Here is a 13,250-nt window from a genome sequence, read left to right on the forward strand (position 1 = left end):
TTGCTTGTTACCCTTTCCAGTTGGAAACCTTTCAGTTTCTCAGTTATTCTGTCCTAACAGTAGTCCCTTGTTCTGAGTACAGGTTATGCATCACATTAGGGTAAGTATGATAGTCTTTAAATAGTGGACAGACAAACACAATCTGTAATTAAGTTGCATGGAACATTATGGAGAGATTTCACTAAATAGCACATTCAATAACAACAGTCTGGCATTTTTATAAACATGAATGAATCCTTCGTGCTTTATCATTGATGAAAATTCTGCAGCATGTGTCCTGACTACTCTGTTCTAGACTGTTGATGGACCATCTCTTGTATTCTTTTTCTTTGTTTAGATTGTTATAACAGAAGTTCAAGGCTTAAAGTCACTGTCTCCAAATCGTATTGTTTACTGCACAATGGAAGTAGAAGGAGGAGAGAAACTTCAGACAGACCAAGCTGAAGCATCCAGACCACAGTAAGGTTCATGAATGGATACACATGTTGTACAGAAATTGTGCCCTAGAAGTGGCAATGCCTTGAATCATCTTCCTGGTATTACTTCTTGAGTGAAAACCAAAGTATTAGTTTAATGTTGGCAGCATTTTTCAAATATATCAGGAGCTTAGGGCACTGTCTTGTTTATTAAATACGGTGTTTCAAAATAATAGACCCAATTCCAAAGCAGTATATTTCCCAATGGCAAATGTTACAATTATAAGGAAGTTTAAACTGATTTGGTTGCCAAGTCTTCCTCTGAAGTGCATGGTCACCTGATGTGCCTCCCCTTCCATAAACAGCCTTTCCTCAAATTTTTGGGACTGATTACAAATGTTCTTTGCTCTTGGTCAGACCACACCTGGAATACTGTGTCCAATTCTGAGCACCACAATTGAAGAGAGATGTTGACAAGCTGGAATGTATCCAGAGGAGGGCAACTAAAATGATCAAGGGTTTGGAGAACAAGCCCTATGATAAGCGGCTTAAATAGCTGGACATGTTTAGCCTGCAGAAGAGAAGGCTGACAGGAGACATGATAGCCATGTATAAATATGTGAGCGGAAGTCATAGGAAGAAGGAAGCAAGCTTATTTTCTGCTGCCCTGGAAACTAGGATGCTTCAAACTACAGGGAAGGAGATTCCACCTGAACATTAGGAAGAACTTCCTAACTTTGAAAGCTGTTCAGCAGTGGAACTCTTTCCCCCAGACTGTGGTGAAGACTCCTTCTTTGGAGGCCTTTAAACAGAAGGCCATCTGTCAGGGGTGCTTTTTCCTGCTTCTTGGCAGGGGTTGGACTGGATGGCCCACAAGGTCCCTTCCAATTCTATGATTCTATGATTTTCAGATCAATGACTGAGGCTAGGGGCCATTTGTGTGATGGGAAAGGACTCTAGCAGTAATCCTTTCAAACTCTATGCCTTACCCATTCACATGGTGAGAGTAATTCATGGGCGGATTATGGTTGCAGAGATTTTGTACATATTCTGCAGTTCAAACATACTAAATTTATCCTTCATTGTTTTTTTAAATTTAGATCTGCTCTTCAGTTCTTAATCTACTTCACAATAGTTTTCTTGGATTGCTGTTATACTCTCACTTGTAGGAAGATAAAACATTGTATATTAGAGTAAATAATAACAAAAATGAGCTTTTTTTTAAGTGACATTAAATTTGGAATGATACTGCTATGGGAGATAACTCCTGGTCGAGTATGATTGTTTTCAAAGTCTTAGCAGTAGATTCATAAGTGACTGTAGAAACCTATTCTGGATCCCCATGGTCTTTCAAAGTGAGCACATAGGTTTCTAGGTAGAAGGCAGAATGCACCTTCCTCTCAATCCTTACGTTCCAAATCCAAAAATTCATTTGTCTTTTTTGACTTCAGGGTGGTGACCCCTCTGAGTGTGGCAGTCTAGTCAAGGATAGATAAAAGAGGCAGACTGTGTTAAGGCACCTTTTCTAGCCCCCTCCCCATATGGAGTGAGCAGAGTGGGTCCTAAATAGGACTGCTCAGTTGTGGATACAGCTGCCAAACTGCTCAACTGCCTTGGATCTTGAGTTAAAATGTCTGAATCGCTGTCCAATTCCCATGTGCCAGTCTGTTAGGGGCTACCACATTTCACAGTTCTGCTCCTGTCACCGCTTGCCAATCACCATGGGACTTCAGTTGGTTTTGGTTTGCTTGGAAGACACTCATGCATGAATTTGTTTTATGTGTTGATCAGTGCACAGCTATTCTCAGAAAGAGGATCTATTCCAATGGCATTGGTCAGACCATGACAATTGGTGGCCTCTTATTGGTGGCAGCCTTTGTCCACCTTCACAACCATTGTAACATGTACCATGTTGTCATCCACCTGTTCTGCCATTGAGGTCTTCAGATTGTTCTTGGACAGATGAGTCTGCAGCCATGAGTACATGACCCCAGGCAGCTTCACTCATAGGTTCACTTTGGTGGCCAAGTGTACTTATTGGTTCATAATAATTTAATCAGTGAACTGCACACTTTTTACCCTATTTTAATGCTGGTATGCTTGTTATCAAGGCAATGTGCCGAGGGTTGATTGAAAGTGTTCAGAATGCCTTCAAATTATTTAGCTTTTTTGTTATAGATTAGCTTGAAGTGCATCTTTTCTTTTGCAGATTAATAAAGAGATTCTCTATGACAATTCCTAAGAAATCTTGTTGAGTTTTAAATTATATAGACTTCTTCCCCAAATCCTGTAGGGTGCATTTACCCCAGGGTTGTCTTGTTTTTAGAAGATGTTTTTGGAAGATGCAGTTAGCAAAAGAACTCAAGGCCTCCTCTAGTGTGAAATGGATAATTATATATGTTTTTGGTTGATTTGATTGACCTCTAGTTTGCCCATTTTCTTCAAAGGCTTTTTCCTCCTTTTAAAATGTCATTTGGAATCTTTGTCAGTGTGTTTGAGATAGATTTGCAGAGAATTTCTGCTTTTATTTAATATATCCTGTGTAAAAAGGAAAAACAAACAAACAACCCACAGTTTTGAAGATTGTAGTCAAAGAGCTCTGTAAATGATAACTGTGAAGTTGGCACTAGTTCAAAACGAGCATTAAAATCCTTTAGGTGGAATTCTAAGCATGCAAACGTGATTACGCACATTTTAAAACCTGCTATTGAGTGAAACTTTCCTCCAGACTTTGAAGGAACTTTCTCATAGTCTTAAACGTTGAAGCTAATAGCAAAGTACTTTTTTACCAGGTCAAACTATTTATCCATTCCTCATAATATTGTCTGTAGCCCCAGGTTTCCGCAAATGGGACCTAAAATTTTCAGCATGAAAAACATATTTCCATGCAGTGAGTTATATGAAGGGCCACCTCTATCATTAGACAGGGGAGGTAGATGTCTTAAGCAGGAGATTTTTAGGTTTCCTAAAAAGGAAGCATTATTGTTAGTCATATGGCTTCTGTATTTCTACTCAGAAATACAAATATGGGATTTTATGCTTCATGGGCCAAAATAACTTGATTGGTTTTGTGTCTTATTTAAGGGTATAAAAGGAAGGGATACCACAGTTTGCCTTTCCAGACTTCAATATATGCATCCATAAGTTAAAGATACTCTAAGCTGAGAGTAAGAATCAGGTGACTCTCTGTCACACCTCAGGTTAACTTCACCTTGCTATATACACCAGGCTGTACACAGGTTGAAGTCTTTTGTAGTTTATTAGAAAATAGAAGATAAGTAGTTTTTTTAAAGCAAAAGTAAAATTCCAAAAAATCGTTACAAGAAATAAAGTTCCAAAAGATCGTTACAAAACAAAGCCTTAGAGAATAATCCACGAAATCACAGAGAATAAACAAAGTCCCATAAGAGCATGACAAAGTCCCATGAACATGAACACACAAAGGCTGCAGGATAATCCAGGAGAACGAGAACTTGCTTCTAGGTTGAACGAAACGTTGCATTGACCAAGGTTTGTCTCCCAAGACACTGTTTTAATGCCCTTTGCAAAGCATGAAAGCATTTCTTTGGCCTGTGACCTCCTTCTTGTTTGCTATTCTAACACCCCTTCGAACCTTGACTTCCAAACGACCAGCTCGATCTAGAGATTCCATTTCATCAAGGCCAGCCAGCTCATTAGCGTCTGTCTGCATGCTATCAGACTGAGAACTATCCTCCTTTTCTGAGTCAATTTGCACCTGGCTAGTCTCAGTATCATCAACATCACTCCCCGTTGTGGGAAAGCCTCATTGTTCCTCATCTTCTACAACAGGGACACTGAACCTGAATTCCCAAATTCGTATCACAATTATTTTGAACCTGAATCCCATAATTCCCATCAGAGTCACTCTGAGACTCCAGCTGAGTCACAACACTCTCAAACATTTTGGACTATAGTGCCCAGATTTCCTCACATTTTGCTTTTCTGGCTAGGGCTGCTGGGAGTTAGAGTCTAACAACATCTGGAGGCCTTTGTGATTCCCATTATCCATTGTAAGCATTACATGATGACTTCCAAACAAAGACACCAAGTGCCAGGTTAACAAATTAATCACCATAAGCAAAGGATGAGAATCAGATTATAAAATGCCTGGCACAAGTCAAAGTGAATTAATGCAGAGGAAAGTACCCTGTTTTGTTATTACGTTAAGCAGTTGAACAAGTTGGAAAACCAAAAACGTAGATAAAGAGAAGAGCAATTTTTCAAATAATAGTTCTGTGTTGAAATGGATATCCAGTCCTGGCTTTTTGACATCTGGTGAAGACAAATGAACATGTGCAATTTAATCAGTAAACTGCACACTTTTTGCCCTATTTTATTGCTGACTACAATTTACAGCCAACCAAAAGTCATAATATTTCCCAAACAAATATATTTTGCAATTCTGGTTCATTTGTAGTTTTAAACTGTTTTTTTCTAAGATTTGATAAAAGTGATAAAGGTTTTTCTTCTTTTTAATTCAACATTTTCTGGTAGTGTGTCAGATAATAAGAAAACTGCTAGTATATTGAAGCATTTAAATATTTTGTATCTTTGAATTGAATTCTTCCTTCTTATAAAAACTTTCAATGCAGTCTGAATCTTAGGATTATATATAATCAGGAAGCTTCTACTCATGAGCATTTTGAATGGGAGAATGAATACCCAGTAACAATTTCTTTTAAAAATATATTCTGACAGATAACAGAGAAAAAAGGACAGGGAATAATGAGAGTGACAGAGGAAAGTGAATAGTTGATAAAATGAAGTGGAGAAAGACCGTGAACAAAGTGGGAAATGATCCACTGATTGTATATCAGAGATGAGGGAAAGGCTGTGTATTTCATATACTAGTCATTATGTTACAGTTGAGAGGCAGACTAGTTGTTCCAGTGTTTGCATGGTTGTTATATTTTTTAACAAAGGGTTCAGCAGTGGTATGGGTTGAAGTTCTGGTGAAAAGTTCCTGTAAGAGTGAGGAGTTTGGTGTCTTTGTTATCTATAAGTATGTGAGAAAGAATGAATGAGCTGGAAGAACCTATTATGGCATGAAGTTTAAACTTAGTCAAGTGGATATGCATTCACACTGCGACATTTCATATGTGGCTATTTCCTCATAATCCATATGTATAGTCTAAACCAGTGGTTCCCAAACCCTAATCCCCCAGATGTTTTCAGCTTCAGTTTCCAGGAGCCTCAGCTGCTGTGGCCCATGATCAAGTATTCAGGGAGCTGAAATCCAAAACATCTGGGAGACCAAAGTTTGGGAAGCATTGGTCTAAACAGTACATAGGAATGATCCATACAAAGTTTGATTGCAGCCATAAGAAGCTTTAGAGTGGCAAGTGCCGACCACTAGTTCTTCAATTAATAACAATCATCATCATCATCTTTATTTATATCCCACCCTATCTCCATGTGGGGACTCAGGGCAAATTACGACAAGCAATGGCAATCATTCAATGTTGTATGGTACTAAACAAAGAAGAAAGTAACCAAAACCACCCAGATCTCCAAAAACATACCCAAAATCCACATCAGAATAATAATAAAGACATAACTAAGCAATAAACAGTGGCAGAACAAGTTAAGTTTGCACAGCTGAACATTAAAACAGACTGAGGCTTAAAATGGATGAAGATTAAAAAATAAAATTTAAAAGCCAACATAGCCAGAGTGACAAGACATTTTGGTTCCATAGTATTTAAGCATTGATATTCTATGCCTCCTCTTCTCTATATACTTCAGTTTATACAAGCGTTTTTTGTTGTTTTTAAAAAGAGAGTAAGGTGTGAAAAGAAAGTGAAGATTGTTGCTTCTTTTAAGACAGCTCCTATCATCTGGATTTTATCAGTACACACACACATACACAGCAGTTGGGCAGTGATTTTAGTTGATTTTTTAAAAAGTTAGTATTTGCAGTGTTGTAATTTTGCACATATATGTTTATGCTTTCTGTAGGACAAGTGGGGAATGTTTGACCCCCTCTCATCAGCACTAACCATCATAGTAAGTGATGAGGAATGCTGGGAGTTGTAGTTCAGCATCAAGAAGCTCACAGGGATGCCCACTCCTTTTATAATTTCTCTGTCAACCAACCAATTTATTTGTGAGCTGAGCACATTGTCTCATATAGCAGAGAATGTTTTAAAAGTTACATAATACAAACATGTGATCCTCTATCTTGATTGTATTCTCATCAGTCTTGCAAGCTGCTATCTGCTTACTGGTAGTCAAAAGACTACCAACATAGGCAATGACCTTTTCTCCTCAATCTTACTTAAGATAACACCATCACCAAGTCTTGCCTGTATTAAGGAAAGCCCTTCTTTGTTGCTTCCCCACTGCAGGGTTCCCTATTCCCTTAGTGGCAGACCCCTAGCATTTTCTTCCTGGTCTTTATTGTCATTGCCCTCCAGAGTGAAAATGGAGCTCTGCATAGTAGTATCTGTATGACTTCTTAACAAATTTAATTTTCCTTAGTGTAAACATTTTATAATCAAATGTCTAGACAGCAGTGTTTCGCAGCTGCATGATGAAGCATAAAGGAGACGACTGGCATTTTTCAGTATACAGTGATTCAGCCTAGATATTTACAACCTCTATGATGTTGCATTTTGTAAAAATAATGATCCAACAAGATTCCAACAGCAGTCATTGGTACTAGTTCCTAGATGTCAATTAATTAATTAATTAGATTAGATTAGATTAGATTTGATTGCTCTCCAGAGTTTACTCAATGTTGTCACTCAGGGAGTATCACAACAAGATTATAAAACAGGACAAGTAGAAAAGTTGACTTGTAATAGTCAAAGAAAGTTAATTCATACTATTAAATAGAAGCCAGTTAAAGGTAAATTTAAAATGCAAATAATTCGAAAAGAACAACACTGTAAAGGAGGGGCTGTAAAGGGCCCCTCCTTTACAGCCACCTAGTTGCTCAAGGCTTGGTTCAATCATCATCAATCATCAACATTATCATCTTGTGGTCTAGACCAAGGTGGGAATCATGTAGCCCTCTAGGAGTTGTTGTACTGAAGTTCTCAGCAGCTCTAGCCATCATAGCCATTGGTAAAGAATCCAAGATCTTGGGGGGCTCATGATTTCCATCACTACTCTAATTCTGATGCATTGTGTTGAAGCCATATTGATAACACAGCTAGTACTCTAGATGTTCTCCCCACCAAAAATGCACCTGTAATTCCCCTTGCCCCTATGATAAATACTGGTAGTACTTATCTTATACTGTGACATCATAACAGTGTTCTTCTGGACTGCTCCTAGTTAGCAGAACCCAGTACTGTGGAGTAGGAGCACCAAAAGTTTAGCCTGCAAGAAGTTATACAAGATGTTGTTGAAGTCCATAGAAATCTCTGCATTGCTATTTTCGAAAATGAGCATTTTGTGATAGCTAGACTCCATGCTTCTCATGTATATTGACTGAGGAGAGTGACCCAAGACTCCTCAGACTATCTGAGGGAAGCATAATGGTTCATCTTCCATTCCATGAGTGTGACATGACCAGATCGTGAAGTTTTAAAATAAATCAGCTTCCTTCCCGTCCCTGCCCAGTTTGCCAAGCCTGGGGCACGATTGTAGACAAAATCACTGTACTCTTCCATGTTTTAGAGGGGATCTTGAATAAGAAGACATCCAAGAAATTGTTGTAGTATGTCTTTTGGGCTGTGTGGCCATGTTCCAGAAGTATTCTCTCCTGACGTTTCGCCCATATCAATGGCAGGCATCCTCAGAGGCTGTGAGGCATGCCTCACAGCCTCTGAGGATGCCTGCCATAGGTGTGGGCGAAACGTCAGGAGAGAATACTTCTGGAACATGGCCACACAGCCCAAAAGACATACAACAACCATGTGATCCTGGCCATGAAAGCCTTTGACAACACATCCAAGAAATTGACACAACGAATGGTTTTAATTCAGTGTTAACACTTTTGGAGTTTTGTATCAGGGCACCTCAAAACAGATCCATGAAATCCTGTTTGCATGAGTGTACATAGTGTTTATGTGTAACATTTTGAACATACCTTAAATAAAGAAGAGTGGAGTCCTTTGACAGCATTGCTGGCTATCGGGAAGCTCCTTGTAAAAATATTTTTTTTAAAAAAAAGATTGGTAGTGAAGTCTTATTTTGCAACTAACTTGAGTTGAAAGTCAGCCTGTGCATTGCTTTCTTTGGCATTTTTCACCATTCCATTTTCATACCTAACCTTTCCTAAAGTCACCACTAAAATGTTTAAAGAAAAAATTGTGCCTATTTGTTGTGCGGGTGGTTGATGTATAGTAGTATTCAAGTTGTTCCCTCTGTATGCTCAGTTCAGTATTCATGGTGTTCACCCTTCATGCTTTATTCCATTCAAAAGACGTACCTCTAATTGTTGGGGCTAACCAAATCCCACACTATTGAAAAACAGTGGCTAAATCGTAACATTGATCTTGATTGCTTGAATTCTTTTTTCAATCTCTTCAAAATTAGGTTACCTCTGTTGACAGAACGTTTGTAGATGTCCCTAAAATAAAATTATCCATACAATAAACATTGCAGCTGTTAAATTTGTGTCATTGTGGGAGATGTAAGTAAATAATACTTGAAACATTAAATTATTTGTGCATGTATTACTTACTTGAGCAGATGTGCAGCAGGATTTTCAGCAGAAATAAGATTTTTACTTTCTAGGTGGATTGAAATGGAAACTGAAATATCTTCAGAAATAGATATTTCTTTTGAAAACTAATTGATTTTTTGTGCAGTTCGGTGTTCTGTATCATTGATCTTCGAGTTGCAGATCTTTGTGAAATGAGTTAGAAAGTTGTGATTATACTTATCACATTATTTCCAACTGAACAGTTTTGTGTAATTCAGAATGAATCATTTATTTGGAACATCGATTGGCACCTCTCACTTGTTGAAAACAAGAATGTGTTGTGTACCACAGAGATGGGAAACATTTCAGGGTCATAATTTTAAAAGCTTCCCCCCTCAAAAGATGGAATTCTGTATTTGGTGGAAGGGTTGAGGAGACTGCTTATTTTTGGATAGCAGGGAGAAATACACAAATAGTAAGCTCAAGCATTGCAATATACAGGAGAGAGCTCTCTCTCAATCCCACCACTTTTGCAGGTGTGGCTGGTAAGGATGTGTGTTTTTCAACACGTTTTACATGTTTTTCAGTGTTTTCGGTCATGTTTTTAACAATACTGATATCCAATTCTTTTCTTAACTTTTGTATGCATCTTTTTAAAATCACAAACCTATGCTCATCTGTCACATTACCCTCCAGATGTGTTGGGCTACAGTTCCTATTGTCATTATTCAGCTTACTGGACTAGTAGTCTACTGCTTAACCAGTAAAAATTCATGAGTAAACCAGGTTTTTTTTAAGCTGAGACATTGGGAGGGGGATTGAACTCTTAATCCCCCCCCCCCCACACACACACACACACTGGCTACAGGTCTACTAGTAGAAGTTCTAATCCGTATTTGGAGAACATCTTAGAAAGGACTGGTGTAGATCACAGAGATATGTGTTTGAATTACAAACTCATTGGGCTAGTGGATAGGGGGTGTATTTCAAGTATTAGTCATTTGTTGGTAAACGGTGAAACAGTAATTGATGGTTTCATGGAGGCAGATGCCTGTTTGGCATACTTACATCTATTCCACTGGGACTGTAAATTCTCTGCTTATTTCCTTTCCCTCTTCCACTTCATTTTTAAATGCGTAGCATTCCAAACTTGATTTTATTTTCTCCAACCTGATATCCTCTTCATTTTTCTTTAGACAGTGTCTTGACAAACTAAAGTTGGCTGTATTTTAAAGATATGGGACTTCCAAGATGTTGACATTTGGCTTATTTCTCTTTCACTGCCATTATCATGTCAGGGCTACCTACGTATTAAATCCGCAGTGACTGACATGTTGTAATTGCTTCATTCCCATGTAAGAGATTGCAGCATTTTGTCTCCAAGGCACCCATTCTTTGCAATGGAATCAATTCGTATTATGTTAGGTCAGAGATAGCATAGCTGCTTTGGGGAGTAAGTTACAGGCATAAGAATTTGGGATAGCTAGATGTGCATTAACAGTCTAAAACAGATTAGATTCTAAAAATAAAACTTTTCACATGAATTTGATTCCCTTGGTCAGCCTTTAATAATAATCTTGGCCAGGATCCTATGGTGTGCTGCTGAATCCTTCAACATCAATAGAGTAAAACCCCTGTGTCCTAGGGACAGGTATCCATAGTTTCATTTATCCATTGTCAAAAAATATGTCATCTCTATGAATTTTTTAGCTCCTCCAGTCATACTTCATGTTGTTCTTGGGCCAGAAGTGCTTCATTTTAATAGCGTTCACAATTATCCATAATTTTGCATATCCACATAAAGTCTGGGAACATATTCCCCATGGATAAAGGGTCATACTTATGACAATTCTGTCTCCTGCAGGGCTTCCCCCATGCACTTTAGAAATTTCTGGCACAAGAGGTGTGGGGCAGGAGGAGAAATTACCCTTGATTTGACTGGCCTTAGATATGGAAGTGGTGATGTCTTACTTAGTTTTTCTCTCCCCTGCTTATTTCCTGGTTTGCTGCTCTTGGTTGGACTGTTCCATTAGCTCTTATGTTAGGGGTGGAGCTTAAAACTCCCCTGTAGGTTTGGGTAAGATGGTTCAGCCCTGCATCCTGAGAGCTAATCTCTAGAGGCATTTTTCCCTCCAATTTCATTCCAGATCAAAACTTCTTAGAGTTAGGTCAGAGAATTGTCTGGATTCTTTTGGCCTGGCAAACCAAACAGGCAACCTATATCACGTACTTACCATACCTCATAGCTGTACTTACCTACAGTGTTCTATCCCCCAGAGGTTTGGTTTGCATTTTTTCATAGTTGCAGAAAATAGCACCTGTTTGCATTTGTTCCAGGGTTGCTGCAGATTCTGCAGCACTCTGATAGTTAACCATTAGCAGAGTTTGTAGCCTGTTTGCAAAACTTTGCTGCTTGCAGCCTGCAAATGTATCTTATTGTTCTGGAGACAGCCCCTCTTCCTGGGGAAAGAAGGCTCCATTTTGAGAAGCCTTTTGCCTTCTAGACTGAAGAAGAAAGAACTTAGATGTGCTTGTGTGGCCAAGCCAGGCCAACTCTGACAAAGCCATCGTAAGTACTGACCTGCCTTTAAAACCAGTGCTGAGCATAGATAGGGAAAGACTTGCTCTTTCTATAAAAAAAAATAGTAGCTTAGCACTGGGGCAGAGAATATCTCAGAATTTCTCTGCCACTGGAAGAAGTTCTACCTACTTCGCCTCAAAAACTAGCTTTGAGCTTAGATAGTTATAGACCTGCTCTTTCAGAAAATCCCAGTCTGTTCTAAAGCATGGTTTCTAATAGCTTGTTCTATTAATCTGTGCAAATGGGAGCCCCTGGTGGTGCAGTGGGTTAAAACCTTGTACTGGCAGTACTGATGGCTTGAAGGTTGGGTTGCTGACCTGAAGGTTGCCAGTTTGAATAAAACCCAGGGAAAGCATGGATGAGCTTCCTCTATCAGTTCCAGTTTCCCATGCGGGGACATGAGAGATGCCACCCACAGGATGGTAAAATATCCTGGCACCCTCTTGACAATGTCCTTGCAGGTGGCCAATTCTCTCACACCAGAAGCAACTTGCAGCTTCTCAAGTCACTCCTGATACAAAAAAAATCAGTGCAAGTGATTCTCTCCATCCATCTAGAGCATTCGCCTTTCAGACATCATGATTGTTAAAAAAAGAAAATGGCATTAAATGTGGGAGTTTTTTGTCAAAATGCCCTCAAAATGAACAAAACCATCCCTTAAACTAATATTTACAGATAATTTAAGATACAATAATACATATAAAGTAAAGGTAAAGGTTTTCCCCTGATGTTAAGTCCAGTCGTGACCGACTCTGGGGGTTGGTGCTCATCTCCATTTCTAAACCGAAGAGCTGACGTTGTCCGTAGACACCTCCAAGGTCATGTGGCCAGCATGACTGCATGGAGGGCCATTACCTTCCCGCCAGAGCGGTACCTATTGATCTACTCACATTTGCATGTTTTCAAACTGCTAGGTTGGCAGGAGCTCGGGCTAACAGCGGGCGCTCATTCCTCTCCCGGGATTTGAACCTGGCACCTTTTGGTCCGCAAGTTCAGCAGCTCAGCGCTTTAACACACTGTGCCACCAAGGGCCCCCAATAATACATATAGATACCCTAAAGTAGTTTTCATACATTATGTTTCATAGGATAACTTTGTTAATGCCCTCATTACAGATGTCTGTATTTCGTTTAACTCATTAATTTAACTCTCTAGTTGCTGTCATGTCCTATATATATTTCAATTAGACAAAAATGCGATGAAGAGATGCAGGTTAGTAGGCAAACAGGAGTTTAAGGTGACAACTAATTCAGCTCTTTGACAGTGTGCAGTGGGCCCTTGGTATCTGCTGAAATTTAGTTCCAGAACAAACCAATTCCCCAGTTAATGCCAAAACCCATGGATGCTCAAGTCCCATTATTTATTAATGACATAGCAAAATACATAGTCCCTCTTTGATAAAACAACAAAATCAAGATATGCTTTTGGGATTTTTTTGTGGAAGATTTGCAAGCTGTTGATAGTTGAATCTGTGGATGCATATATGGATGGCCGACTGAAGTAGTGTATCTTTATTTTAAAACTCTGTCAGATTTTACTTACCTCACAACTAACTGCAAGGAAAATATTATAATATATTGACGTAAAATATTAGCAGACTACCTGATGCTCAATTATATTGTCATAGTGCTGTATG

At 38.9% G+C, this 13,250-nt stretch overlaps 1 protein-coding gene across 11 annotated transcripts in view; it reads left to right on the forward strand.

Annotated features, from left to right (window-relative positions):
- cadps2 (calcium dependent secretion activator 2) overlaps positions 1-13,250 on the forward strand; it is a 307,122-nt gene that overhangs the window by 129,903 nt on the left and 163,969 nt on the right. For all 11 annotated transcript variants that reach the window (XM_062982339.1, XM_062982340.1, XM_062982338.1 and 8 more), the window contains exon 6: positions 338-459. In XM_062982339.1, coding sequence (XP_062838409.1) covers positions 338-459 — 122 coding nt within the window. The remainder of the gene's footprint in view (positions 1-337; positions 460-13,250) is intronic.

The sequence above is a fragment of the Anolis carolinensis genome, chromosome 5, assembly GCF_035594765.1.
Source record: "Anolis carolinensis isolate JA03-04 chromosome 5, rAnoCar3.1.pri, whole genome shotgun sequence".
In the NCBI taxonomy this organism is placed as follows: domain Eukaryota; kingdom Metazoa; phylum Chordata; class Lepidosauria; order Squamata; family Dactyloidae; genus Anolis; species Anolis carolinensis.